Below are 27,616 nucleotides of genomic sequence, written 5' to 3' on the forward strand. Positions count from 1 at the left end.
TTCAAGGTATTTTTCAGCAATAAAACACCTGTAATTGAATAAATCCAAGATACATAAGGTTATTGCCATACTGTGGAATATTCCAAGCAAAGCAAAAGCATCTACCTACATGGAGACAAGCAGGTGGCTGACATCCCACCAGAAAAGTTACACAGTGCACCTTTCAGGTCTGCACAGGCTGGAATAGTTAACTGCCATCATGATCCAAATACAAGTTTTGTTCTCTTTCAGGTTATTTTGGTAAAGATTGTGTGGACGCCTGTAAACTCAACCCATGTGAACACGTCTCCAGCTGCGTCCGCAAGCCCAGCTCCTCGCACGGATACACCTGTGAGTGTGAAGAGAACTACTACGGCCAGTACTGCGAGCATGTGTGAGTATCTCCTCAATCAATCATGGCCCGTACACATCGCCATCACCGTGTGTATACGTGGTTGTAGTTTAAGACCAAACAAATAAAAAAGTTGTGAGGTTTTGTACCAAACTTTATAATATTTTGGCCGTCTGCTTCTGCCATTTGGTGATAATGATCAACACTTACATATAGAATACCGTAAGTGCATACAGCATTACATAAGTGCTGCAAAATACTCATATATCAAATCCACAAGTCCACTACTTCACCCAGTCCATCCTTTGACCATTGACTGTACTTCAAGCTGCTCTGCCCGCTCTATTGTTAACGGTGACTACATTGTTAGAAACACACACAAAAAATACACTGTATGCGTTTCATCAAAATTATTTATCTCTATATTTCAACATGAGACTTTAAACATGTCCTTTAGGCTAAAGTACTGTTCAATATTCTGTCAGGAGAAGATCCATTGGGTCAATAATGCAGAGGATAATTGTATATCCACAGTACATTTTAACAAATCAATCTGAACCTCAAAGTTTACTTAAATATTGCAGCGTTTAATTGCATTCTATATACAGTAAAACAAGTATTAAACAGCACATATTGTTTTGGCTGTGATTGCAGAGCCAAGAAGCCCTGTGCTAACGGCTGGTGGGGGGATCCTGTGTGTGGTCCCTGTAACTGCGACACCAGCAAAGGATTTTTCAAAGACTGTAATAAAACCACCGGAGAGTGCCGCTGCAAGGTAAATATACTGTAATACCAATATGACTTCAACGTCGCAGATAAGTATTTACAGTAGCTAACGTCTGTGTGTAGGAAAACCACTACCAGCCCGATGGAGGGGACACGTGTTACCCCTGTGACTGCTTCTTCCTGGGCTCCATGTCCCGTACGTGTCATCCCCAAACAGGACAGTGCCCGTGTAAAGGAGGAGTCGTGGGGCGACAGTGTAACAAGTGTGACAACCCATTTGCAGAGGTCACCGCCACCGGCTGTGAAGGTATGTGTACAGGAGGGAAAATAAAGCACAATAGGTCATGTTCTTGGTCATGCTGATGTATCGAGTCTGTACTCGATAGATCTGGTTAACTCCATGCTCAAAGTTTAGGGATATACGCAATGCGCATATCATTAGGAGTATATGCTCTTTTAAAGCTTAAATAATGCATGAATCAGAGCAAAGAATGAACAGAATACCATCATGCCGAAATATTAGATCAGGAATTCAACTGTTGACATGTGATATCAAAACATCAGCGGTGTTCAGATATCAAATTTATAGTTTCTAGTATGCCAAAAATTGCTGTCTGAGAATTCAAAATCAAACATGCCTTTAAAACAGTTGAGGTACAGTACAGGTTTTGGACTTGGCCCTGGTCCAACTGTAATTACACTGTGCAAGATGTTTATTTGTCATATTTACCATGGATTCAGCCATAATTGTACACTACTGCACATTTTAAGCCAAATGTTCTTATATGTATGAAGTAACACCAAGTTTGACACAGTACAAGTATGGGCTCTTCCCACTGTGAATAGAACAGCTTGATGACCCATCTTCAAATACAATAGTTAAATATTTTCTGGTTCACAAGTGTGGTGTGGAGAACTGGCTGAAGTGTCAAACACAGACAAACAGTGTCACTCCCATCTGCTGGTGCTGCTCTGGCTCTAGGTCTGGTCTTTGTCCCGGACCATTCGACCAGAAGATCCCAGTCTGGCCTGGTCCTCCCTGACTCTGGGACGCCCCACACACTATACAGTACAAATGAATGAGGCTCAAAACCACCCCAAAAAGTCCCCAAAAACGAACGTCACTGTAGAGGAAAGACACAGACGTGGATGGGGTTTAAATGGGCCAGGCAGTGATAAACGATGGGAACTAGAGCGACATTAAGACCAAATAGTACGTCTACGGATTAAAAATGGGGGGGAAAGGACAAGCAAAATTCAAAATAAGATCGAGAGGGCTTTTAATGTAGTATTTATTTACTATTTTACTAACAATATTCATAAGTTTTAGTTTTATGTTGTAAGTTTTGACCTTAAAAGAAATTGTAAAATACATCATTTTTGATTTAACAATGTTTTCATCACTCTTAAACCCATGAATAAACTGTATATAATTTAGACTACGAAAGAGTTGTAACTAAACATTGCAAAGTCAGTTAAACTTATTTCTTTTAGACTTAGAAAACAATACACATATTGTTTTAATATCTTTTGCTGATCAGCCCACAGTTATAGCAGTATTTGACATGTCTCTTTTGTGTTCATTTCAGTTGTTTATTTCAACTTCTTTTTCTCCCTAGTGGTGTATGCGGGCTGTCCCAAAGCGTTTGATGCTGGAATCTGGTGGCCCAAGACCGAGTTTGGTCGTCCTGCCGCTATGAACTGCCCCAAAGGATCCATTGGTGAGTGCACTTTAACGCCAGTGAGGACAACTGCAGCATGTGAAGTCATTAGTGAAGAGGAGTGACCCACTTTAGATCAAAATAGAAGCAGGTCATTGAGGTTTGGGCTCAGAAAGGGTCAAGAATGTATTTGAAACTGTCATCAAGTAACATATTTATGCTTATATTTCATTCATTTTTTTCATAAAACACAAAAAGAGACAAGCTATCTAGACCTTATTTTTTGACAGTGGGTCTTGATTTTTAGACTCTGCAAATACAGAAACTTTAAAGTACCTGGATAATTTTCTAATTTGAGAGTCTGAAAATTTATTAACTTTTTTTTACTATTCAACTATTCACTTCTCTTACTCATCCCACATTACAGACACTGGGCACACTTGTAATTGGCAGTGAGCCCCTCCTCTCGACTTTTGGACTGAGATCCAGCACACTGGTTGCTGTGACAACCTTTTTGTTGACCACCCAGACTGAATTTATTGGCTTGCATTATCCTTTTCCTCCTCTAACTTCACAGTTTGGGACCAAAGTGACTGAATTGTTTAATAGTATTTAAAAAAAAAAAAAAAAAAAAAGTCTGCTTGTCTCATTTTTTTTTTTTTTACAAATCCACTTATTTTCAATTTACTTATTGTTTCAACTTGCTTTTCTTTCTACCCAGGTACGGCCATCCGTCATTGTAGTGATGAGCACGGCTGGTTGGCCCCTGAGATGTTCAACTGCACCACAGGGACCTTCTCCCATCTGAAGAAACTGGTATGTTTGTCTAATTTGGCCCCTATTTGTGTCTTTACTGTCCTTGTCAGTAGCTAATAATCCATTGTTGTAAGTTGCTCTGTCACCACCAGCCCAGTGTAACTTGATAATGTGTGAGGTAGCCCATAGAAGTATCACATATCACTGATTGTATTTGAACCAATGGACCACAATGCTGGAGGCTTGATCGTCACAAAGCCTTCCTAATCCCAGGATTGACCAGTTTGCGCTCTGTTACATGCCGCCTTCTTCTCAGCTTTCCCTTCCTTGACCTCCTCTACAATTTATACTATTGTAGAATGAGGAGCTTCCACTTTACTCTTTGTGCTTCCTTGATATTGTACAATTGTGGTTTTCCAACTGTGGGACAGGACTGGTTTCCCGTGTGGTACTCTTTTGACTTTTGGTTAGTTTTGACCTTAGTTGGTCCTGATTTAGATGATTAGTTCTCAGGTGGAAATGTGTTTAGAAAGTTTAAAAATGACTGTTGCAAAGATGACCTGCCATTTAATCATTCCCCCTTTTTTGTTGCTGTAGAATGAGGACTTGCGCCGCAACACTTCCAGGATGAACAACGAGTACTCCAAGACCATAGTGCGCTTGCTCCACAGCGCCACCGACAGCACACAGGAGTACTACGGCAACGACGTGAAGACGGCTGCTCAGCTCCTGAATCATGTGCTGATGTACGAGAGTCAGCAGAGCGGGTTTGACCTGACTGCAGCCCAGAACGCCGACTTCAATGAGGTGAGGAGCAAGACAGAGTGAGGAGGAGAAGGAGAATGCAACGAGGAAGTGTCAATATGTTGGAAAACTTGTTGTTGCTGGGAGGGGGTCCAGTAATGATGCCTCTCTAACCTAGCTATACACTTCAAGCTAAAGATGGGAGTCATGTCACAAAATGGTTAATATCTCAATAGCAAAATCAGAATAGTGAGTATTTTGTTTAGAATTCAGACTATTTAAAGTCACTGCAACGAGAGACTGACATTTCGAGTGTAATCTCCTAAACGGGTGTAAAGCAATATTTGTGGCCTTCAGTGGTTCATTTTATTGTGTGTTCATGTTTTATGCTGGACTTGAACCTCAAGCAGGTGCATTTTAGTACATTCCTAATGCGTGGGTAAAAAATTATCTGAGATTTATTCATTCATTCATTTTCTACTGCTTTTTCCCGTTGGGGGTCTTGGGTGACTGGAGCCTATCCCAGTGACTTTGGTCCTTAGGCGGGGTACACCCTGGACAGTGGCCAACGCGTCACAGGGCCTATCTGAGATTTTTATTTTTTATTTTTTCCTCCATATTATCCACCCCACCTCCCTACCATCTAGCTATCCAAAATGCATCTTATCATTTATAACATATAAATCATGACAGGGAAATAGGAACGTGTGTTGTTTGTGTATTCCTCTATAAGAATGTATTTTTGGGGATTTTTTTAGCAACAAAAGCACCTGTATTGAAAAAAAAAAAAAATGATACATTCATTAAATGCAAAACTGTGAAACATTCCAGAAAAAGGAATCTCAATGGAGAAATTAAAGTGGCGGTATAGAAAAATGTACAATAAGTTCCATTAGGTCAGTATAAATGTGCTGTAATTAAATAAGTAATGTGCTAATTAACGTGACTGATTGTTGTTGTAGAACTTGGTGCGCGCGGGGAGTGCCATCTTGGACCCAAACACTAAAGAGCTCTGGGACCAGATCCAAAAGACTGAAGGAGGGACTGCACATCTGCTCAGGAACTTTGAGGAGTACGCCAATACACTGGCCCAAAACGTCCGCAAAACTTACCTCAAACCTTTCACCATTGTCACAGAAAACATGAGTAAGTAGATGTTCTCTAGCTTTATGCATCCGCACCATTGGTTTTGACTCTCATGCTAACTTCCTGTCTGTCGTCTCCACTTCCTGCCCCTGTGCGCTCCAGTCCTGACCGTGGACTACTTGGACGTCACTGACCCGGACAGAGCTACGTTTCCTAATTTTCAGGAAATCCATGAGACTTTCCCCAAAGAGCTGGGATCCTCCGTGCACTTCCCTCAGTTCAAACAGCGCACTCAAGCCAACAGAGGTAAGAGCTCAAGTATTATACACTATTGTTATAAGAAAAGTAGATACATATGCTTTTTAATTTAATGTATGTAACACCAATGAGTAAAATGTGTTTTAAACGATTAAAAATGCTTGAAAGAAAGAGTATAACAAAATAGGGCTCTGCATCAGATTTTAATCATGAGAAAAAAAGTGTATTTGAAAATAAAAGATAATTATTATAATGATGTTTACAATGGTTTTTAATCATTTAATTTATAGAATTATTGGTGATTGTAATTTTCACTTTATTCAAGCAGCCCTATAATAAAAGATTTGTATTGCTAATGGTCTATTATTTAATATTAGATGTTAATTTACAGTAAATAAAAACATATTTGTTTGTTTTTGTACCCAAGTTGATGCCACACCAGACCCTCCCGCTCAGACGGAGGCCCCTGAAGGTGAAGACCAAACGCAGTCGGATCGCAGACGCCGCCATCTTGAACCCTCGGTCCCTTTACCTATCGTCGTGGTGATCGTCTACAAGTCACTGGGACAACTGTTGCCAGAGAATTACGACCCAGACAGGAGGACCCTCCGGTATGAACACGCAAACGACGCACTTGTAAAAATACAATTATGACTTACTTTTTATAGTATTATTTGATATTTACAACATAGGTCAATCTGCACTTAAAGATGTTTTATTATTTCGTCCATAGATTTATTTCAAAGTACGTTTTCTCTAAATGCATTTTAAAGTAGCAAAACTTCTATTGAACAAGATTCTGGAAGGATTTGTTGATATCTGATTCTCTGATTCACTGATTTATATCAGTTCTTGAGGCAAAATCTGAACTGTTACATTCATTTCCAGTAAAATCTTATTTACTCTCATACAAAATAATCCCCTTTGTAAGTTTTTTTTGTATCTAATATGTCAACATAAGGAAGCAAACCTGGCTCTGGCCATTTTTCAGATTTGGATGTGCCATATATATGTTATTTTGTCTATTTTTACACATTAAATGCCTTAAATATATATAAAACATTATTTGATGAAACTACGCTAGAAGTTTTACTGTTTTCCTTTTCACCTGCAGTGTCTGGCCTTAACCGAGCTCTTCTTATTTCCACAGATTGCCGAACCGTCCAGTGATAAACACAGCTGTAGTGAGTGCCCGAATCTATTCGGAGGACACCCCTGTCCCCCCCGTCCTGGACCCCCCCATCACCCTCCAGTACACCCTCCTGGAGACCGAGGAGAGGACCAAACCAGTCTGCGTGTACTGGGACCACTCCATCCCGTGAGTATAAAACACACGTTACGCTACGACATATCTCGATCATTAGTCTTTGACATCACGCCGTAACGTGTGTTTTGGGTTCAGCCTGGGAGAGACCGGCGGCTGGTCGTCTAAAGGCTGCGAGGTGCTGAACCGGAACAACACCCACATCAGCTGTCAGTGTAATCACATGACCAGCTTCGGCGTGTTGATGGACATCTCCAAGAGAGAGGTATGATTATCATGTATAATTATTACTGTATATATAGAGAACAGAGAATAATTGAGGTTAATAGGGAAGATCAACTGTATTTAGTGAGACAACATGAATGAATCGATCAGAGCATCTCCAAAGTTATTTCATATTATTGTAATTATTGTGACTCTTTTAACCATTGAACACAAATTTTTCAACATTTCTCATCCTTGTTGCATGTTAAATGGTCTTTCCCCCGTCTCCCTCAGCACGGTGATGTGATGCCTCTGAAGATCGTCACGTACTCCACAGTGTCGGTGTCGCTGTTCTTCCTGCTGCTCACCTTCATCCTGCTGTGCGTCCTGTGCCGACTCCGCTCCAACCTCCACTCCATCCACAAGAACCTGGTGGCCGCGCTCTTCTGCGCTGCGCTGGTCTTTCTGCTGGGCATCAACCAGACTGACAACCCTGTGAGTACACAAACTACAAACAAACAAACAAAAGAAGTTTTAAAATTGTGCACATAGGGCGGCTCAATAGGTTGCGTTTGAGTTTATTGATGTCAAAGTTTCAGATGGAGGGCAGGGGCTTATAGACTCTATGATTCACAGTTTTTGAACAATATCTCCAAATTTATGATCCACAAATGTTGAACCTTATCCATTTCTGTTTGGAAACATGCCCTATAAATGTTGTTGGTTTAAATCCTGCCCACTGATAACAAGAAGAAAATCCATTTTGTGTATCCATGCTGCAAGAGACCATGTTTTGTTTTGTTTCATGTGGATAGGTCCTGTAATGATAGAGATCTTAACCATAAACCAGGTCAAAACATCTACTAAAATGTTCTGATTCTGAAAACAATAAGAACATGATCACATTATGTACTTATCTATGTCAAAATTAACCTTAATAATAAGACTTAATATTATAATTTATGACCAATGTCTGCTTTATATGGCACTATATTATCTGACAGGTAACTTAGCAGCTGGTGATATTGTACAATATTAGAATTATGTCCTTCAATCTACACTGGCCTAGCCTGACTGCTAGCTGTATTCTTCTAAAGTTCAACAGTTTATCTGATAATCACGGCATTAAAACCATTTTTTACATGTTTAAACAACTGCCATGAAAAATGTAATTCAAGAGCTCCACCTAGATCAGACTACATTAAGGTATGTTTTGACTAAATACTACTGACAGCCTAAATAATAGTTCTATAGTGATACAAAAGACAGAAATAATGCAATTGAAATGTGGTGAAGAGTTCCTGACAGTGATTGGGACCCACACAGCGTCCCACTACAGACTGGAACATGTCTCAGACCTCAGGGCTTTGGCAAATGTTTCCCAAAACAACATTTTAGTTTCACTTAAATCCTTTGCATGTCTGTGGTTCATGAAGCTTCAATAATGGGTTGCATAAAGTTATGATTGCATTTGTTTGTATTTGTGGATAGGTAAAAAATTGTTCTTATTTGTCTCAATGTTTTAATTTAAATATAGATTTACTCATTAGCTTGGCTTAGTTAGGCCCTGAGTTAGACCTGAATATGTTTTAGACTGGTTCAGTTCTGGTCCAGACCTGGTTTCAAGAATGATCCTTGTTTGACTAAACCAGATGTGTATTGACTAAACCAGATGTGTATTGTTAAAGAGGTTACAACATCCTCCATGATGCAGAGGACACTGACTAAGCACTGTTTTACAATAGACAAACAGATGTTCTGGGAAAGTGTCCAGCGACTTTAGTCAAACTTGTTGAAGCAGAAAGAGTCTTGATATTAAAAAGCTTTGTGAGATGTCCCTGGTAGACAAATTTGTATTAACGTTAATTCAAATTCAATGTTTTGAAAAGGACACTTTGAAGCAGCTGCAAGTTTTGTTTTTTTGGGTGTAATCTAATCTCGCACGCCTTTACAGACATATCTAAAACAGTTACGTGACTCACATTGTTTTGACTGTTGAGATTTTATGTATTTCCTTATCAATGCCAACCAAAATATAGCCTACTTCTCAAGTCCTAGTTTAGACCTGATGTTGTCATAATCAATGTTTGTGGTGCGGTTTGATTTATTTGAATGATTCCTGAGATTCCAACAATACTTTTCGCACCAAAAGCTGAAATATTTTGTCCTAATTTAGATGTGGCTCGAACAGGATTAGTGTTTAAAGCAGTGAGGGTGGTGTGTCAGTATTGAGGAATGCTGTCGGTGTTACCTCGGGGGCATCTCTCCACATGATTTATCGTCCTGTCGAGGTAGTTTTGCCTCTCTGAGCTCCAGACCAATCGCACTATCCACAGAATATAGTAACTCTACAGTAAATCTACATGTGGGACATTCCATGTATTCAAATTAAACAGAGAAAAGGAGGGAGAGGGATGTAGTCTGGATTCTGAATGCATTAAAGACACACACTAACTCACATGTGCCAAGAGTGAAGCGACCAAAGAGGAAAGATAGAGGTTTACATAGTTTAAATCAAAGAGGCTGTTAAAGTTTAATTCATATATAGTAGCTTTGAAGTTGAGAAGTGTAAATGAAAAATAGTTTCCGGATAGAGCAAACCCCATATATGGCTTATCTTGGTTTCCTAAAAAGTACGTTCATTTATCTTTGCCTTTTTATAACCCAACCAGTCGTCCCAGTGTTTATCTAATCTTTACCAAGAAATAGCCCTGTCTCTTCTTTTAAGAGGCAGATGTAATCTTTCAAGAGTAATAACATCAGTGTAAGTTAGCTTGTGCAGGCTTCCCATAAGGCATTGGCTTTGCTGCAAAACTACCGGTATGTGGTAACAAACTACAGGGGTAACCTCATTACAATCATTTGTTATCATGTAGAAGAATATTCATCTTGTGTTCTTAATTAGAAAAGGGTTTGTTTTTTCTTCTATATCAGAGATGATGTAATTACCTTTTGTCAAAACGTGGTAATAACATCATCTCTTAACTATTGTCTGATGTAGGGGAGAAAACTAAAACTATTGTTTCCGTATAGTTTAGCTAGAATTTCGAGGGTATATAGAGGTGTGTGGTCAAGTAATATAAATTCAATCTAAAAGTGCTTTTATCTCACTTTTTATGTCACAATATCATAACTTTTTCCATTTCATAAAACTGGTCTCATACCATACTCAAGTGAATCCAGATTTTCACTCTTGTTTGCCCTTGTTGTCAATAAGCATGAACAATACTAAAATTGTCATGTTTCTTCTCACAAAGATTTTAACACTGCAATTTAAGCCTTTGTCAATGTTTTTGCTATATATAATCGAATAAAATCTAAATTGCAGTTTGAGTTGGTACAATTATCTAATTGCAAAGGTTGCAATTATTTAGAATATCCCTCTGCAAAGAGCAACATATCCCGTCTTTTTACAGAAAAATCTTGTTGTACTTGTAGAGTGTGAGTTGGGGGGTCCAGACCAAACTCACTGAGGGTGAAGTTTCAAAAATGTGCAAATACAATACTCTTTTAACCTGCCTAAATGAGAGAAAAGCATTTTAAATGATGTTGCAGTGCACCTTTTACAAACATGTTCTGAAATAGTTCAATAGATCAATTCCCCTTCCAGTCTTCTCTCAAACGTTAAACTTTACAATGTACACTTTACTGAATCTAAACATATTTTTACATAATCGTGCAGCCCTATCATTCATAATACATTTCTCCCCTTTTCACCCATGTTGACATATTCGTTTTCAAATCTTCTTTCAGTTTGTGTGCACGGTCATCGCCATCCTGCTGCACTACTTCTACATGTGCACGTTCGCCTGGATGTTCGTGGAGGGGCTGCACATCTACCGAATGCTGACCGAAATGAGGAACATAAACCACGGACACATGCGCTTCTACTACGCCATCGGCTGGGGCATCCCCGCCATCATCACCGGTGAGACTACATGTGTTTGGAACTGTGTCACTGGTGCAAACATGTTGAGACCGGAGTGACATGGAGACGCACTGATCCTCGTGGGAAACTTATTAGATCGAGAGCTGGGACAAAAGCTGCAATTAACAATTAACACACGAATCCAGTCCAGAAACATTAAAGATTTTACTAGATTTAATTTGTATTGTGCCAAAAGAAATCACAGTTTTCTCAACGTGTTTTCTAAATAGTACAGGCCTGGAATATACTCTTCAATTTAGCTTTTAGCTTTTTATTACATTAAAAAAGGGTTAAAAAGGTTTAGGGGTATATCATATCATCATCATATATTTTTAGTGTGTAATAAGTAAGAATTACAATAGTTTAATTCACAGAAGCAGTAATGAAAGCTTGCCTTGACTTGCCGTGCTTTAAAAAAAGAGCGTATACTGCTATTTCAATATCCTGAAATTCAACAATGACTTAAAAGTTAATTCATTTGATAGCACTCTAAACAGTAATGTGTCTTCTACTGTTTGAGCGTCTTAAATCTACGTCAAGATTAATGTCATGATTTAAGGGCTTTGTGTTGTCTGGACTTGTTGCAGATGGATCTAATGCCAGACAACCCTACCTGATGCGTATGATTATGAAACTCAATCAAACTTGTTTTTTAAACTACTTTTTATATTTTTTCTAATATGTTTTAGGTCTCGCAGTTGGTCTGGACCCACAGGGTTATGGGAACCCAGATTTCTGCTGGCTCTCAGTTCACGATACTCTCATCTGGAGCTTTGCAGGACCCATCGTTGTAGTTGTCTTGGTAAGTCCCTATTAATGACTATACCTAAACATACAGCGCATATTTAATAAACCATACTTTGCTTTGCTTCAGGTAAACATCGTGATCTTCATCTTGGCGGCCAAAGCGTCGTGTGGTCGAAGGCAAAAGGCTGCAGAGAATTCAAGAGCCATGTGAGTTTACTCTTTAATATGAATATGCTCAAAACTGGCCTTGTTCCTTGACTGTATATTTTGTTCTTCTGCAGCCCTGCCCTCCGTACTGCGTTCATCCTGCTCTTGCTCATTAGCGCCACCTGGATGTTGGGTTTATTGGCTGTGAACAGTGACGTTATTCTCTTCCATTATCTGTTCGCCGGCTTCAGCTGTCTGCAGGTATACACACTATTACAGTTTTAGACAGTTTAATTAACTACACTGTGAACATATCTGGAAGTCCATAGAATGTATTTTTAATCAAGCCTTTTGTAGTGTATTGCTCCTTTTCTTTCATAAACATTCCGTATACTTCATATTATGTCTTTATTTTTGCAGGGAGTGTTCATCTTCTTCTTCTTTGTGGTCTTCAACGCTGAGATCAGGAAAAACCTCAAGAACGTATTCACAGGAAAGAAGAATCTCCCCGACGAGGCCAGCACAGCCCGAGCCTCTCTGCTCACCGTGAGTAAACGGATAGTAACATTTTCATTAGGGCTGAGCGACATATACATGGTGGAAACAGCTTTCTAGTGTATTAATTTGTGCCACATCAGATTCTATCATTCTTGCTCTCACATTTTTGTGAGAGCAAGAACATCAATTGCATGGTGTTTGCAATAGAAATGTCCAAAACAAAAACAAGATGTAAACATTGTCATTAATACTAGCGCGTTTGGTCCTCGATTTCACTGTTCAGCGGCCAAAAATGTGCATCAACACCATTACCAATACCTGCCACACCAGCTCTATTAAAGCATATAGGCCCACCTGCCTTATTTAGTGTATAAACTGTTGTGCTTTTCTTGCAGCGCTCTCTGAACTGTAACAACACGCACCACGAGGACGGCCTGTACCGCTCCGGCTTTGGTGAATCCACAGTTTCTCTGGACAGTACGCTCAGGTCAGCCAAGAGCCGCAGCAGCTACCTGGCATACGCACTCAGGTACCACACGCAAACACTGACCGCATGGCCGCTTCTACTACCAATGTGTATTTGTGTTTACGCACCACGCACGCTTAGGACTTTCAAAACAAGCACTTTTTCATCCCTTTTCCTGCATGTGTTCTAAATGCATTAACTAACTTAAAACTAACAATGGCAATACAGTTTATTCTCTAAAGAAGCACATCTTGGTTGCACGTCTGAGAAATGTTCTGCTTGATTTAATGTTCTTAATCGACGATGTATTCTGCACTCTGCTGTACAAAGATATAAAAGCATTGAGATTGCCTGCATGCAAAGCTTATGTTGGGCAGTGCATGAAGCTGGGTTGTGCCAAACTACATAAATACATAAATACATATATATATATTTTTGTTTTTTCATTTGTTTTGTCAGAGTTGGTTTCTGTATGTCCTCTTGGTGTTAATATTATTGACATTTATCAAAATACTTAGGTTGCAACAATTATTCAGAAAAAAAGAGGGACTTTTTTTTCCGACGAATCCAAAGTCCTTAAAATCTAAATAATAAAGTAGATAGCGGTAAATTCACCTTTGCAGTTGGCTGCCAGCGCCATTAAAAGCAACAACAAAAACAACAACGACTTATCGACTATTAAAATAATCTTAATTGTATTAAAAAAAAAAATAGTAATTGTATACATATGATAAACGCATACAAAAAGATTGCTTTTGCATTGTTAAATTAGCAAACCGGTTTCTATGTAGAGTCTACACGGAAACCTTAAGTCACCCTAGTTCAACATTTACTTTACTAGTTGTACTTTAGTAGTTAAGTAGTTTAAAATCTTGTTAGAAGTAATTGTTTGACTAGCTGACTAATTTGTTTATTTGCCCAGCATTAAAAAACAGCTCATAAGTTACAAAAAAATAATTGAAAAAAAAGATAATCACTGATGAGTCGACTACTAAAATACTTGTTATTTGCAGCTCTACAAAATACCATACCCAATTGTGTTCTGGTTTCTTAGCGCAGCAATCGTGTTTTCAGACTAGTTAAGCAAGTAATCAGGGTTTGACTGAATTTTTACAGCTATATTTGTTACACCTGCAATGAAACGCTCCCCAGGTGTGTTTTCATGGGTGTCAGCTTTTACCTGTAGTTTTAGACTCTTTTACACAACCCAGGTGAGGTCTGACTGTGCGCCTCGCCTCATAAAACTGTCAAGTGGGTAACCTGAGCGCTCGGGTCAAATGCTCCCCTTTAAGAACATGCAGCGTTGAAGGGAGAAAACAGGCCAACGATATGAAGATCTGGAGTAGTTTCAGTGATTTAGAGATAGGACCATACCTGTTCATGTCCCTGCAGCTGTTGGCAGCAAATCTGATATTTCCGCTAATTTCACTTTAAAAGAACACAAGAGTCCCCAGTAGAATACTTGTTTCTCTGCCATCTCAGTCCAACTAGTTGTAACTATGGATGTATAAAAGCATTCATTTAATAATAGTGTAATAGTATTAAATATATTAACCACTAAGCTTATAATTCTTAAATAGATCAAGATCACACATAAACTATTGGGGAAAAGTACAAATGTGTTGCATTTATATTATTTCTGTTTTTCAGTAAAATAATTTGTAATATTGATTTGTAATTGACTATCAATAAATATATATTTTTTTAACAAGATTTTTTTTTTTATAATTCAGGTGTAAAAAAGAGATACTATATGTTTAACCTTGAGTCACATTTTGTTTCCCATCCGTTCTCTTTTATTTAGAGAGGAAGCAGGTCAAAAACCCAGTGTGTCATCGGGAACAGCAAAAGGACACACAGACCTGGACGGACCACTCTTCCACCGCAACGGCACAAAGGGAGATGGTGAGATTTAAAATGTTTGCTACCTTTATGTGGATAGTACTGATTTTGATACCACAATTACAAGAAAAGTGTTTTTTTAGACAATAAAAATAAATTTTCAGTACAAAATTGTGTCTTTAGAATTAACTTGTGGTCTTATCTTTGTAATGGATCCAGACCATTTTAAAACTATTGGAGAGAGGTCAAATTTTGTTCAGTTCATATTCAGTATTGCATACTTGTTCTCTAGTTTCGAATGTAGTTTTTGTATATGTTTTTTTTTTTACAACCCTTATCCAACAAACTAATTCAGAATATAAATCATGCTAATGTGTGCTGATTCAGAATTTTACGGTCAATCAAACTGGATCTCAACACTCGTCTTAACAGTTTTTGAGTTCAGCCAGCATGTTTAGCTTTGCAAAACTTTATTTGGACATGACATAAGCTGCTATTGCTGTCCACTGCAGATTCAGACTCGGACAGTGAGCTATCAGGGGACGAGAACAGCTCCTCCTACGCCTCGTCTCATTCATCCGACAGTGAAGACGACGACATCGACATCAAACCCAAGTGGAACAACGAGAGGCCCATCCACAGCACACCCAAAGGTGCTCAAATTCAACACAATCTGGTGTTAGCGTTATTGAATTCTAGTTACTCTGTATAACCGTTTTTTACCAACACCTGCATGTCTCCACAGTGTTGAATTGTTGAAAATGTGCCACAGTATATAAAGCATTTATCTAGATACATTTATGTTCAGGAAAAACAAGTTATTGTGAGTGGGCTTGCCTCTCCGTAGATCTGGCTTGGAGTTTTTCTTTAGATACTGTATGTTTAATGCAGTGTGCAATAAAAGTGTGGAATATTCAAGGCAAAGAAATCACTTCTCTATGGAGAAGCACAGTGCACCTTCACTTTCATAAATAAATACATACATAAAAAATAAATAAAATAAAGAGAAGACATCTAAATAAAATAAAAAGTTGAGGCAAACAAAGTCCAAAATGCACATCCCTTTCAGTCAAATTGGTCCATTTTCAAATTAAGTCCAAATGGGATTTTTTTTTAATTTGTTTTGCATTTTCCATATATCAATAGTGCACCTTTAAATACAGATGTAGCCAATACCAATGTTTGGATTAAAATATAAAATATACTCCTGTGCTGATTTGTTTTACCACAAAACCACCTTGTAATGGTCACTAAACATGTTATAGATTCAAATAGCTCCATTAATACAGGAAAAATGTGTTGTTTATCTTTTTCATGTCAACGTGACATATATGTCCATAGTAACTGTAACTATGTACGACAGTTTATTTAAGTTGCACATGAGAAGCCCTTTGTTGTCTCTATAAAACACCGAGCCCTACGTTGACCTTTTTACAGCCGACTCAAATCACGTGAAGCCTTACTGGCCGGCGGAGATGACCACGGCCAGCGACAGTGAGGATCCCGGGGGGCTTGACAGGTTACGAGTGGAGACTAAGGCGGAGCTTCATTCAGAAAACAAACTCAACCACACAGGAGACAGAGACACGCCGCAGCCCAAAGACTCCACTGCTCCTTCTGCACCCACCAACAGTAACCACCAGCCGGAGCAGAGGAAAGGTAACCGCGAAGACGGGATATCTGAGCAGTTCTGTCTTAAATAGCCAAGTAATATTAATACTGAATATGTATATGCTTGCCGAAATTATTTTTAAAAACTACAAAGATGGGACTCTACAATAAAAATCCTCTGCATTTGTTCAAATTAAATATTAACAAATGTTTTATTGTTTTGTAAATTCTCTCCCTCTTTTGTGCTTTGTTGCTTTGTTGTGCCTGGGAGATGTACTGATTTAACTAGTAAATGTTATAAATTATTGAAAGTAGGGCTGCAAACTTTAAATGACCACGGTAATCATAATCGTGACGAGATGAATATTGATAATCGTAATCGTTGTTGGACTTTATAGACTCCAAAACAAGTAGACCAAAAGACCTTTATAACAAAAGACCTTTTTACAACAGAAGACAACAATTTCTGATTTTCATCAATAATACAATTTATTCAAGGTTATTATTTATATATAAACCGTTAGTCACCTTATTTAAGCCTTTATTTGGCTGATTATGTGTTTAAAAGGTGTAAATACACAATGGAATTAACTGTTTACTAATTACTAATTTAAAAGAAATTGCTGACTAATCGACTACTAAAATAATAGCAGTACTTTTGGGGGGGAAAAAAACAGAAAAAACATTTTACTTAATTTAAGTGTGTGCACATTTAGAGCTGTTATAAAATTATGTTATTATTATTTTGTTGCTCAAATGATACATACATAATAATAATTAATAATACACTAGTGGACACTTCCTTCCTGTCTCATCCCTAAACTCGCTCTGCGTTTTTCTCTCCCAGGCATCCTAAAGAACAAGATCAGCTACCCTCCTCCTCTGTCAGACAAAAACATGAAGAACCGTTTGCGGGAGAAACTCAGTGACTACAACTCCCCGACCATCACTTCTCCTCCGCCCATCAACAACAACAGCAGCACGTCTCCCCCCGCCTCCGTCAACATCATGACCCCCACCTCCAGGACGCCCTCCGTCACCTCGGAGACGGGGCGGACGGCTAACCACGACAACAGCATCGTCACCACCACCGGGAACAACGGCACCGGGCACCACGGGAACAGCGTCAACACAGGGAACCACGGCAACAGCACTAAAATCAAGCCCCCCATCGCCCCGCGGCCTCCGATCACGTTGGGACAGCCCCCGTCGGCCATTTACAGGGAGAGCAACGGGGGCGTGGCCATGCACTTGAAGTCCGGGACGGTCAACGGAGGAAACGAGTCGGACTCAGAGTAAGTGATGTTTATCTAATGAAATAAGCATGAAGTGTGTAACTCTGTTTGTGCTTCATAGACAACAGAAGAACAGTGGACAAAATCTAATATTCTGTTTTTGAAGGACACAGAAAGTCACATAATCATGGGTTTCAGGCAAATTATTCTGTCCTGACTGAAAATCATTCCCTATTTAAACGATACAATTATTATTTGAAATGTGCAATTGTTAATGTCAGAGGACCGTTGCTATAGCTTGAAACCTATGAATAGAAGTGTCAAAGATCACTTTCTCAATAGTAATTGTAATCTCTATCATAATAATAACAACGCCACATCAATTGTCGTAGAATGAAGTTTTCAATAATAATAATAATTGTTCTAAATTTTGTAGATAAATATCAAATAGCAATAGCAAAATCACATATGATATAAAACATATCTTTTGTATTTTTTATTTGGTCCATAATCTTTCTAAACCACACTAAATATCTGCATTTTAGGAATATTAATTTAATGTTTGTCACACTGCAAAACCAGAAGTAGGTTTTTAACCCTTGTGTTACCCTCAAATATAGTGCACGGGTTAAAAACACTTTTCTTTTTTAAGACAGCGTGGTAAATCCGAGCGCTGCTTTTAGCTCTTATTTCCGATTTGACAAGACATAAAATACTTTATTATTCCTTGTAGACATCGCGCAGTGGTCTCATTTTGTCCCAAAGAGCTGCTTTCACAAGGAAAACACAAAATGCACAACTTTACAAAAAAGTCAGGTATCCCAGTTTTAACAATACCGACATTGATATAATCTGAAACTCAGCTATAACAAAACCTACATTTGTAAACTTTACCTCTTCAAAAAAGTATATCATATTGTTTTCCTGTTCAACTTGTTTTTTGTGATCCTTCATTAACAAAACATGTTTGAGTTTCATTGTCCACTCTTCCCCTCCTGTCTATGTCCTTCTCACACACTGCATGAAAACCCCTTACGTTTGAACTGACCGTGCACGTCTTCCCTTTGTTTTCCCTCCCTCCCCCCTTACGCCCCACTTCCTGTTCACCTGCACTGCCCCTCCTCCCCCCGCGCCTCCCCTCCTCCCCAACACCGCCCCCCCCATAACAACAACACAACAGTGGCAGTAACGAGACTTCAATCTGACCGATAGGAAAACGCAGACCAGCCTGCCGTTGTGAGAGGACGGGGGAGTGAAGAAGAAGAAGACTCGACAAACAAAAGGGTGGAGATGTTGAGAATCGGGTCAAGACAGGTTTCCAGGTCAAGCCGACACTCCCCTTTGGAAAGCAGTATTAAACGAGCGAGCGTGAATCAAGAGAACGTGAAAATGTAAAGGGAAAGCCGTGTCGGGCCGCGCTATGAGAGGACGTGCCAAAACCACTACAGGAAATGGGATGGACGGCCAACAGGAAGCAGCCCCGATCTGATTGATGCTCCTCCTCCTCTGTGGTGGCTCCAACACTAAAGACTTCAGTTTTCTCATGAAGAAAGTCAGCTCGGTACAAAACGATTTCAAAGACGACGCCAGAAGTCGCTAAAAAAGGTCGCTAAAAGCCTTCTCTGGGAGACGTGTGCACTGCTTGGACATCAACAAGTCAAATACAGTAGTTTGTCACAATGTTCTCCGACGGACAAAAGTGTATGTAGAGTGTAATTAAACTTGTAGATATTGTTCAAACTGAAGAAGATTTATTTTGTTATGCAGTAAAAGTGAGGACAAAGCTGGACCGCCTTGGAAGTAAACGCAGTGGCCATGACGACGTTAATGCATTTTTATTATTCATATTTGAAGTTGTTTAGTTCGTTTACAGAACAAATTTGGAGTTTTTAATGACAATTCAATTACCACTTTATTTACTGCTCATATTTCTAATTCCTGGTGCTGTACGTTATATTTTGGTGCGTTTTCTGACCAAAAAAATGGACATTTATGACAGAAAATGAAAAGGGTCATAATGAGGACTGGGTGATATTAAAACTTGGCCGTAAATGTTGCAGTCGAGAATGAGGAAATACACAAAACAAGAAATAACTGCAAATTAAGTGCAGAAATATCGCTTTATGCCACTATTTAAAAGATTACAGCGCACGGTTGTCTAATTAAAATGTAACAGTTCTATTTCATAAAGACGACATACTGGATATTCTCCAAAACCACAACTGCGATAACATCCCTTCTCATCTCCCACTTCTAGATAATCTTTTTTTAGTCTGAAAACAGAAAACTTCAAAGACAACGTTGAGTTCACGTGATAAAAATGCATTGGTGTCGACAAAGACACATTGTTCTTTTAGCCGTGTGCCTTCATCTCAGACAGAGGCCTTGTGTTGTAAGTATAAGTACACAAGATCCGCATGTGTCGTCTACGAATGTACTGCGCACGGTCCAAACGAACACTTTTGTCGAGCGGTTTGGTCCGACCTCAGCCACTGACCCGAGCACTATGAATCTGAAGCCTTCTTTTCCAGTGTCCAGTGTTTTTAAACTAACATCTGCCCCATCCGCAAACTACGGAACAACCAAAGTCACGAGCTGGAGTCGACACACCTTTTTTAACTTCTTTATATTGTTATAGTTGACATTTTTCTACTTTGACACTTCACAACATGCGGACACTTCTGAACCGGCTTGTTGAGAATAAAGATCAGAGCTAGAACTGTAGCACCCGAGATACAGTAGTATTCAAATACAATTCCTGATAACAAAGTAATAAAGAAGCAATACGTTGTACTTTCTTGATACTTAAAGGTGTACTAAGTCATTTTTCTGACACCTACTTGTCTCCACGGTGATTATTGCCTGTCGTGTCCCACATTATGGCATTAAACTTATCGGCGTTCATCATTTATTCATATACAGCATATATAAGTGTCATTTATTCATATATAAGTGTCTTTATTGTTCAGAAATACCTCGAGAAACACAGACTCTTTTCACAGATCTGATCTGTAACTCGGCCTGTTGGCGCCTCAAGCTTGACACAAACGTTAAATGCCGTATTATATTATTACATTTCAGACAAAGCAGTGACATCTCCATGGAGACAAGCAGTTGGCGGTTACCATAATGCATCGTATACATGTCATTTTAAGTCTTCCGCAGACTTGGACTCACTCTTATTTGCCTCTTGCAGCTCAATGCAATGCTGTTGATACTTTTAGTTTTTTTTAAAGACACTGGAAATGTTTTGTAAAATAATGTATATTTATTTTTTATGGTTTTAAAGAAAAAGACACTGGAAATAAATGATAATTGTGACTGTAAAATTAAAGGTGACATTAATAATGTTGTGCTGTTTTGACCGTTTCGAATTTGTCAAACATGAAATATTTAGACATTTTTGGTACTATTTTATAAGTTCTGGAGCAATACAGGACTAAATCAAGACTAAAACACTAAAACAAGGTCTGCACACTGGACTAAACACAGGACAAACGAAAGCAAAAGTGTCTATTATCCTATCTTATCTTATTATTCCACGCTACAATGTGCTCGCTCCAGTTCATTAATCCGAGTTAGCTCTCTATGTTTAATTAGCCTTTTGCACCATTTCAATGATCACATCTTAATGAACAAAGCCCACACTAGATGTAATTGTCATTGTCAGAATTCATCAGCTTTTCATTATCTTAATATAATAGTACAATGCCAATTAAAACCTCTTGACACTAAAGGTTTTACCAATTTGAAATAAATGAGATTTGCTGTCCAGTCTTCTTTGATACAGCTAAAATAAAGTATTTCATGAAACATTTTAGTTGCATATCCTTCACCAATACCATTTCATTTTATTTTTTTGTGCAGCTAATGAACTGAACCAGCCGTCTGTCATAGTAAAAGTAATCTGTGACCAAATTATAAAATGAAAACAAGCCACGATACATTTATGCTCAAACCTCATATTTTCTTTATCCATCTGAAACGTTGGTCTTAAGTGTTCCCACATTATTTACATTTTTCCTCCGCTCTGAGCTGTTACTGGGATGTGGCATTCCTGAAGTAAGCCCATGCACTTCACACTCACTTTCATCTTTTCTGTAAGAATTTGTATTAGTACGAGTTCAGAGAGGTACACTTCAATACAACATAATACCAGCTGGAGGAAAGTACGACCCCTCACAAATGTTTAGGTAAAAAGGTACATTAAAAAGGCTTGAGTGGAGGAAGAAAACTACTTTATCGCAGCCACTGTCTATACTTTTTGCAAATGAACTTACCCAGAATACCACACACATATTTCAACAGGAGTGAAGTTGTTTTATTGTCTCTAGATACACATTTTGGTGCAGATAATGCGGCTTTACAGCGGTTTGTGGCACACATTATCACACAAACAGAGCAGCGGTTGCCAGGTGAGTTACTGTGAGCAGCTCCAGTGAAAGGTTAGAAAGAGGAGTCAGATTTCACATGAGCTGATTGTACTTGGCTGCCATGGCAACCCACGCCAGGCCCGTGCTCAAGTGGCATAAGGTGTTAGATATTAGAGGCGGGTGCAAGGTGTACTTCAAACGTATTCAGGTACAAGCACCTTTGTTAGTTCAGTGTTTGCATTTAAGGAACTGTAATCTCACAATTACAAGTAAGCTACTGTCATTCTAATCGTATATAAGTTTTAATCAGTCATAAATGAAACAGTTGCACAGTGTGTTTTTATTTATTTATTAATTCATTTTTTTTGTAATGTGAGGAGAACGTCACGCTCCTGTAATGAACATGAGCCTTTATCTGTCCCACCACAGCCAGTTAAACTAAATAATTCAGGCTTATGAGCGTTTGCAGTTTGCGCCCGGGACAGTGGAGAAGTCACGGGTCACTCAAGAGGGACAGCGTCATCTATCGGTTAAGACGGAAAGGTGCATAAAACACACAAAAACGTGAGTTGACATGTTCTGACCATAATTCCAGATTTGTGCCTTTGTTTTGTTCCATACATTTTTAAAGGAAACCTCTTCAATTAAACAAAATAAACAGTGAAAATCAGTGAAAATATCCACTTGTTTCCACAACAAAATGATTTAAAGGTGAACGGTGTAACTTTCCTGCTTGGTCGTGGACATGTTATTGCTTTGCCTGGAATGTTGTAGTTATGGCTTTTATATTTTCACGTTCATATTAATGAAAAAGATGTGTGAACAAGGTCGCCTCTCCACAGAGCTGACCCGTAATATTCTCTGCTGATGTTATCGGCTTGTCTCCATAGCGATAGATATGTTTTATACTATACTGTGGAGCATTTTAAGCAGCATTGACACAGAGTTTAGCAGGTGCACTAGAATAAAATACACAGTGCACCTTTAACTTCAAATAAAACACTTGAAATAGCCTAAATCTGCTGTTTTCTGTTCTTGCTCTTCAGCGCTATCATCCTTTTTTACCCGACTCTCAATCTGTTGCATAAGGGGAGTGTTGTGTGCTGGTCTGGGATTAAAATATTAACGAAGGCACTAGGAGGATTTGGGGAAACCTCCATCACTGATCTGAGGCAGACAACTGAATATGTGTTGCAGAAATCCTTTATGTTTGAGACATGTTTTGTGGCTGTAGCTAGGATCAAACCCACTATCTGTGTGTAATAGGCAAATATACTTAACCCCTTAACATTTTTCTTCATTTATTCCCTTTTGTCAACAATCTGATGAAAGGGAAGCTTCTAAAACACAAAGGGAAAGCTGCAACTCACTTATTTTCTGTCAAATCATCCGTTCTAGGAGGAATAAGAATCAGTCTGTACATTAAAGCAACAAATAAAAAATAACTCTAAAATTCACAAAATGTTAATGGGCTTTTTACAGATATTCATTATAAGCACATAAATACATATTTTTGTGTCAGTCCATATCTCACAACAGCAGCTTTACTCCTCCTTATATTTACAACAACAACAACAACAACATCAAAATCTTCTTTGTTACCACTTTATATAAGAGTAAATCTGACAAACAAAGGCAAAAAGTTTTACTTTCACAAAGCAGCCATTTGTTTATTCTAGGGTTCAGAAAGGCTCACTGTACATTTCATTTGAGGTTATTTTAGTCAAGCTTTTCATAGAAAATCAGCCAGAATAATCATAGCTTTTTAAAATTCACACCTATATTTGATTTCTCACTATCTAACAATAAACATTCTATGGAAAACCCCCACTCTGTTCACAGCAGATATTTGCCTAAACAAATTAATCGTCAAAACAGCCTTCACTTCAGCGCTGACATCGACAAGCAAAATGGAACGTTCTCCAGACTACTACATCCAGAGAGGAAACAACTAAAGTTTAGGGTTTTGCTGTCCAGTCTGTTACTTGTGTACTTATATTTACAACACAAGGCCTCTGTCTGAAAGGAAGGCACACGTCTAAAAGAACAAACTCATGTCCTTCCAGTATGTTTTGTACAAAGTATTCAGCTTATGCAACCATCACCACTGTAAATACTGCAAGTGTTAAAACTAATTTCACCACTACAAGGCCTATATAACTACAATTAACCACTACAACTACTACTTCTACTACTACGACTGTTCTTATTATAATGTAAGGTGCAGCTGCTTTTGTTGTTACTTGTCTCCAGTTCACTTTGCCTCTGAAATGAGCCTACATTAAAATGAAAATAAGCCTGTGATGCAGCTGATAAACATGCAGTAGAGTGAGTTCATTGGGGCTACGTGAGTACATGGACGTGCCTCCTCATTGATAGTCTTACTACAGACAAAGGACTGGTGATTACTTCCATTTAATCTGTGTTCTCATCAAACATGGGCCAAAAGTCAGCTGACTCTGGTTTCACTCTCCACCTCCTCCCTCCTTCTGTCTCTCCTTCTCTCTCATCCCATGACGCTCCTGTTGATCTGTAGCTCAGCAGCATGGAGACACAGCTAACACCAGATCTCACTCACAGAAGACCAGCAGATCCCCCCGAATGACAACATGAAAAGGTCAGTGCTGCCACTTAAATATTTAACATGTGACAAAACATTTGAATATGAGCTCACGCATTGCTATTTGTAACACTGCATGAGTTCATTGCGTCATGGATGTCTCATTTTATTTAGTAATTTGCTGAAGGTGAAAACTGAATGTCTAACTCTGAAAATGAATGTTGTTGACTTTCCTCACTGAATTCTGTGTTTTTCAATGGCAACACCAAAAACTGCACAGCCTCCTAGTAAACAATGCCTGAAATACATAATAAATGTTGAACTTAGACATGCAGCAGCATTCAAAGTGAAATGGAAAGCCTATTAATGTCAATACCTTTCCAGGCCGACTCATTATAATGTCTATTTTTGTCTTTAATCTGTTTGTTTGTCTTCATTGTTAGTTGTCAATAATGGATTTGCAGTGACAAAATCTGGCTTCACGATTAAACTGCCTTTTAGATATCCAAGATGCAAATGTGCTATAGACACGTTATAATAGTAGTCTAATTAGATAATGTGTAGAAATCATGAAATGTAACTTTTCTGAAGGATCTGTAAAGTTATTGCTTTGCCTAGAGTACTCCACGTATTACATATTATAAGGTAAGGTATGGTACACATTATTGTCCCACATAGGAGACACAGGAGACATTTTCTTGGGCACATCTATCTCTTATTTATTCTATTACAGTTTTTTTTTGGTGGCGTCACACTCTTTACCTCCACAGACGTTTATTCCCAAGCAATACAGTGGAAAATCCTATGCCAATAAACAAAGCATCCAGATCCTCATACATAGTGCCCCTTTAATATGCGGTTGGGATGTTTGAACTTCTGAATTTACTTTTATAATAAACCACTAGGGTGAAGAGAGGGGCAGAGTTGTCAACCGATCACCACCTGGTGGTGAGTTGGATCCGCTGGCAGAGGAGGAAGCCGGACAGACTTGGCAGACCCAAGCGCATTGTGAGGGTCTGTTGGGAACGTCTAGTGGAGCCCTCTGTCAGTAGGGTATTCAACTCATACCCCCGGGAGAGCTTCTCCCATGTCCCGGGGGAGGCTGGGGACATTGAGTCCGAGTGGACCATGTTCTCCGCCTCCATTGTTGATGCGGCTGCTCGGAGCTGTGGTCGCAAGGTCTCCGGTGCCTGTCGTGGCGGCAACCCCCGAACCCGGTGGTGGACACCGGAAGTAAGGGATGCCGTCAGACTGAAGAAGGAGGCCTATCAGGCCACTCTGGCTTGTGGGTCTCCGGAGGTCATCGACAGGTATCGGCAGGCCAAGCGAGCCGCGGCTCGTGCTGTCGCAGAGGCAAAAACCCGGGCCTAGGTGGAGTTTGGGGAGGCCATGGAGGAGGACTATCGGTCGGCACAAAAGAAATTCTGGCAAACCGTCCGGCGCCTCAGGAGGGGGAAGCAGTGCCTCACCAACACCGTTTACGGTGCGGGTAGAGGCCTGCTGACCTCGACTGGGGATGTCGTCGGACGGTGGAAGGAATACTTTGAGGATCTCCTTAATCCCTCAGTCACGTCTTCCGAAGAGGAAGTAGAGACCGGGGACTCAGAGGCTGGCTCATCCATCACCCAAGCTGAAGTCACTGAGGTTGTTCGCAAACTCCTCGGTGGCAGGGCTCCGGGGGTGGATGAGATCCGCCCTGAGTACCTAAAGTATCTGGATGTTGTAGGACTGTCTTGGTTGACATGTCTCTGCAACATCGCGTGGCGTTCGGGGACCGTGCCTCTGGATTGGCAGACCGGGGTGGTGGTCCCTCTGTTCAAGAAGGGGGACCGGAGGGTGTGTTCCAACTACAGAGGGATCACACTCCTCAGCCTCCCGGGTAAGGTCTATTCCAAGGTACTGGAGAGGAGAATCCGACCGATAGTCGAACCTCGGATTCAGGAGGAGCAGAGTGGTTTTCGTCCCGGTCGTGGAACACTGGACCAGCTCTATACCCTCCATCGGGTGCTTGAGGGTTCATGGGAGTTTGCCCAACCAGTCCACATGTGCTTTGTGGATCTGGTGAAGGCTTTCGACCGTGTCCCTCGGGGTGTCCTTTGGGGCGTGCTCCGGGAGTACGGGGTCCGGGGCCCTTTGCTCAGGGCTGTCCGGTCCCTGTATGACCGGAGCAGGAGCTGTGTTCGCATTGCCGGCAGTAAGTCAGACCTGTTCCCAGTGCATGTTGGACTCCGCCAGGGCTGCACTTTGTCACCGGTTCTGTTCATAATTTTTATGGACAGAATTTCTAGGCGCAGTCGGGGGTCGGAGGGTGTCCGGTTTGGGGACCACAGGATCTCATCGCTGCTGTTTGCAGACGATGTTGTCCTGATGGCTCCATCAAACCCGGACCTGCAACATGCACTGGGACGGTTTGCAGCCGAGTGTGAAGCGGCTGGGATGAGAATCAGCACCTCCAAATCCGAGGCCATGGTTCTCAACCGGAAAAAGGTGGCTTGCCCTCTCCAGGTGGGTGGGGTGTCCTTGCCCCAAGTGGAGGAGTTCAAGTATCTCGGGGTCTTGTTCACGAGTGAGGGAAGGATGGAGCGTGAGATTGACAGGCGGATCGGTGCAGCGGCTGCAGTGATGCAGTCGCTGCATCGGACCGTTGTGGTAAAGAGGGAGCTGAGCCGAAAGGCAAAGCTCTCTATTTACCGGTCGGTCTACGTTCCTACCCTCACCTATGGTCATGAGCTTTGGGTAGTGATCGAAAGATCGCGGATACAAGCGGTCGAAATGAGTTTCCTCCGCCGTGTGGCTGGGCGCTCCCTTAGAGATAAGGTGAGGAGCTCGGCCACACGGGGGGAGCTCGGAGTAGAGCCGCTGCTCCTCCACGTCGAGAGGAACCAGCTGAGGTGGCTCGGGCATCTGTTCCGGATGCCTCCTGGGCGCCTCCCTCGAGAGGTGTTTCAGGCATGTCCCACCGGGAAGAGGCCCCGGGGAAGACCCAGGACATGCTGGAGAGACTATGTCTCTCGGCTGGCCTGGGAACGCCTCGGGATCCCCCGGAGGAGTTAGAGGAAGTGTCTGGGGAGGAGGAAGTCTGGGAGTCCCTGCTCAGACTGCTGCCCCCGCGACCCGGCCCCGGATAAAGCGGCAGAAGATGGATGGATGGAATAAACCACTAGCTCCAGCTGATTATT

General features: G+C 40.3%; 1 protein-coding gene across 1 annotated transcript in view; it reads left to right on the forward strand.

The window, feature by feature from the left end:
* celsr1a (cadherin EGF LAG seven-pass G-type receptor 1a) overlaps positions 1-20,857 on the forward strand; it is a 56,642-nt gene extending 35,785 nt beyond the window's left edge. Inside the window, exons 13-35 of the mRNA XM_072454989.1 lie at positions 232-373; positions 986-1,106; positions 1,181-1,364; positions 2,677-2,778; positions 3,440-3,534; positions 4,072-4,281; positions 5,181-5,364; positions 5,467-5,610; positions 5,990-6,173; positions 6,713-6,880; positions 6,965-7,091; positions 7,325-7,525; positions 10,784-10,958; positions 11,648-11,760; positions 11,833-11,912; positions 11,987-12,113; positions 12,273-12,398; positions 12,746-12,879; positions 14,621-14,721; positions 15,171-15,311; positions 16,096-16,317; positions 17,117-17,564; positions 18,717-20,857. Coding sequence (XP_072311090.1) covers positions 232-373; positions 986-1,106; positions 1,181-1,364; positions 2,677-2,778; positions 3,440-3,534; positions 4,072-4,281; positions 5,181-5,364; positions 5,467-5,610; positions 5,990-6,173; positions 6,713-6,880; positions 6,965-7,091; positions 7,325-7,525; positions 10,784-10,958; positions 11,648-11,760; positions 11,833-11,912; positions 11,987-12,113; positions 12,273-12,398; positions 12,746-12,879; positions 14,621-14,721; positions 15,171-15,311; positions 16,096-16,317; positions 17,117-17,564; positions 18,717-18,744 — 3,557 coding nt within the window. The 3' untranslated portion in view covers positions 18,745-20,857. The remainder of the gene's footprint in view (positions 1-231; positions 374-985; positions 1,107-1,180; positions 1,365-2,676; positions 2,779-3,439; positions 3,535-4,071; positions 4,282-5,180; positions 5,365-5,466; positions 5,611-5,989; positions 6,174-6,712; positions 6,881-6,964; positions 7,092-7,324; positions 7,526-10,783; positions 10,959-11,647; positions 11,761-11,832; positions 11,913-11,986; positions 12,114-12,272; positions 12,399-12,745; positions 12,880-14,620; positions 14,722-15,170; positions 15,312-16,095; positions 16,318-17,116; positions 17,565-18,716) is intronic.
* Positions 20,858-27,616: the final 6,759 nt, after the last annotated feature.

The sequence above is a fragment of the Eucyclogobius newberryi genome, unplaced genomic scaffold (assembly GCF_026437365.1).
Source record: "Eucyclogobius newberryi isolate DKJ021-1_F unplaced genomic scaffold, fEucNew1.0.hap1 SCAF_2, whole genome shotgun sequence".
NCBI lineage: Eukaryota > Metazoa > Chordata > Actinopteri > Gobiiformes > Gobiidae > Eucyclogobius > Eucyclogobius newberryi.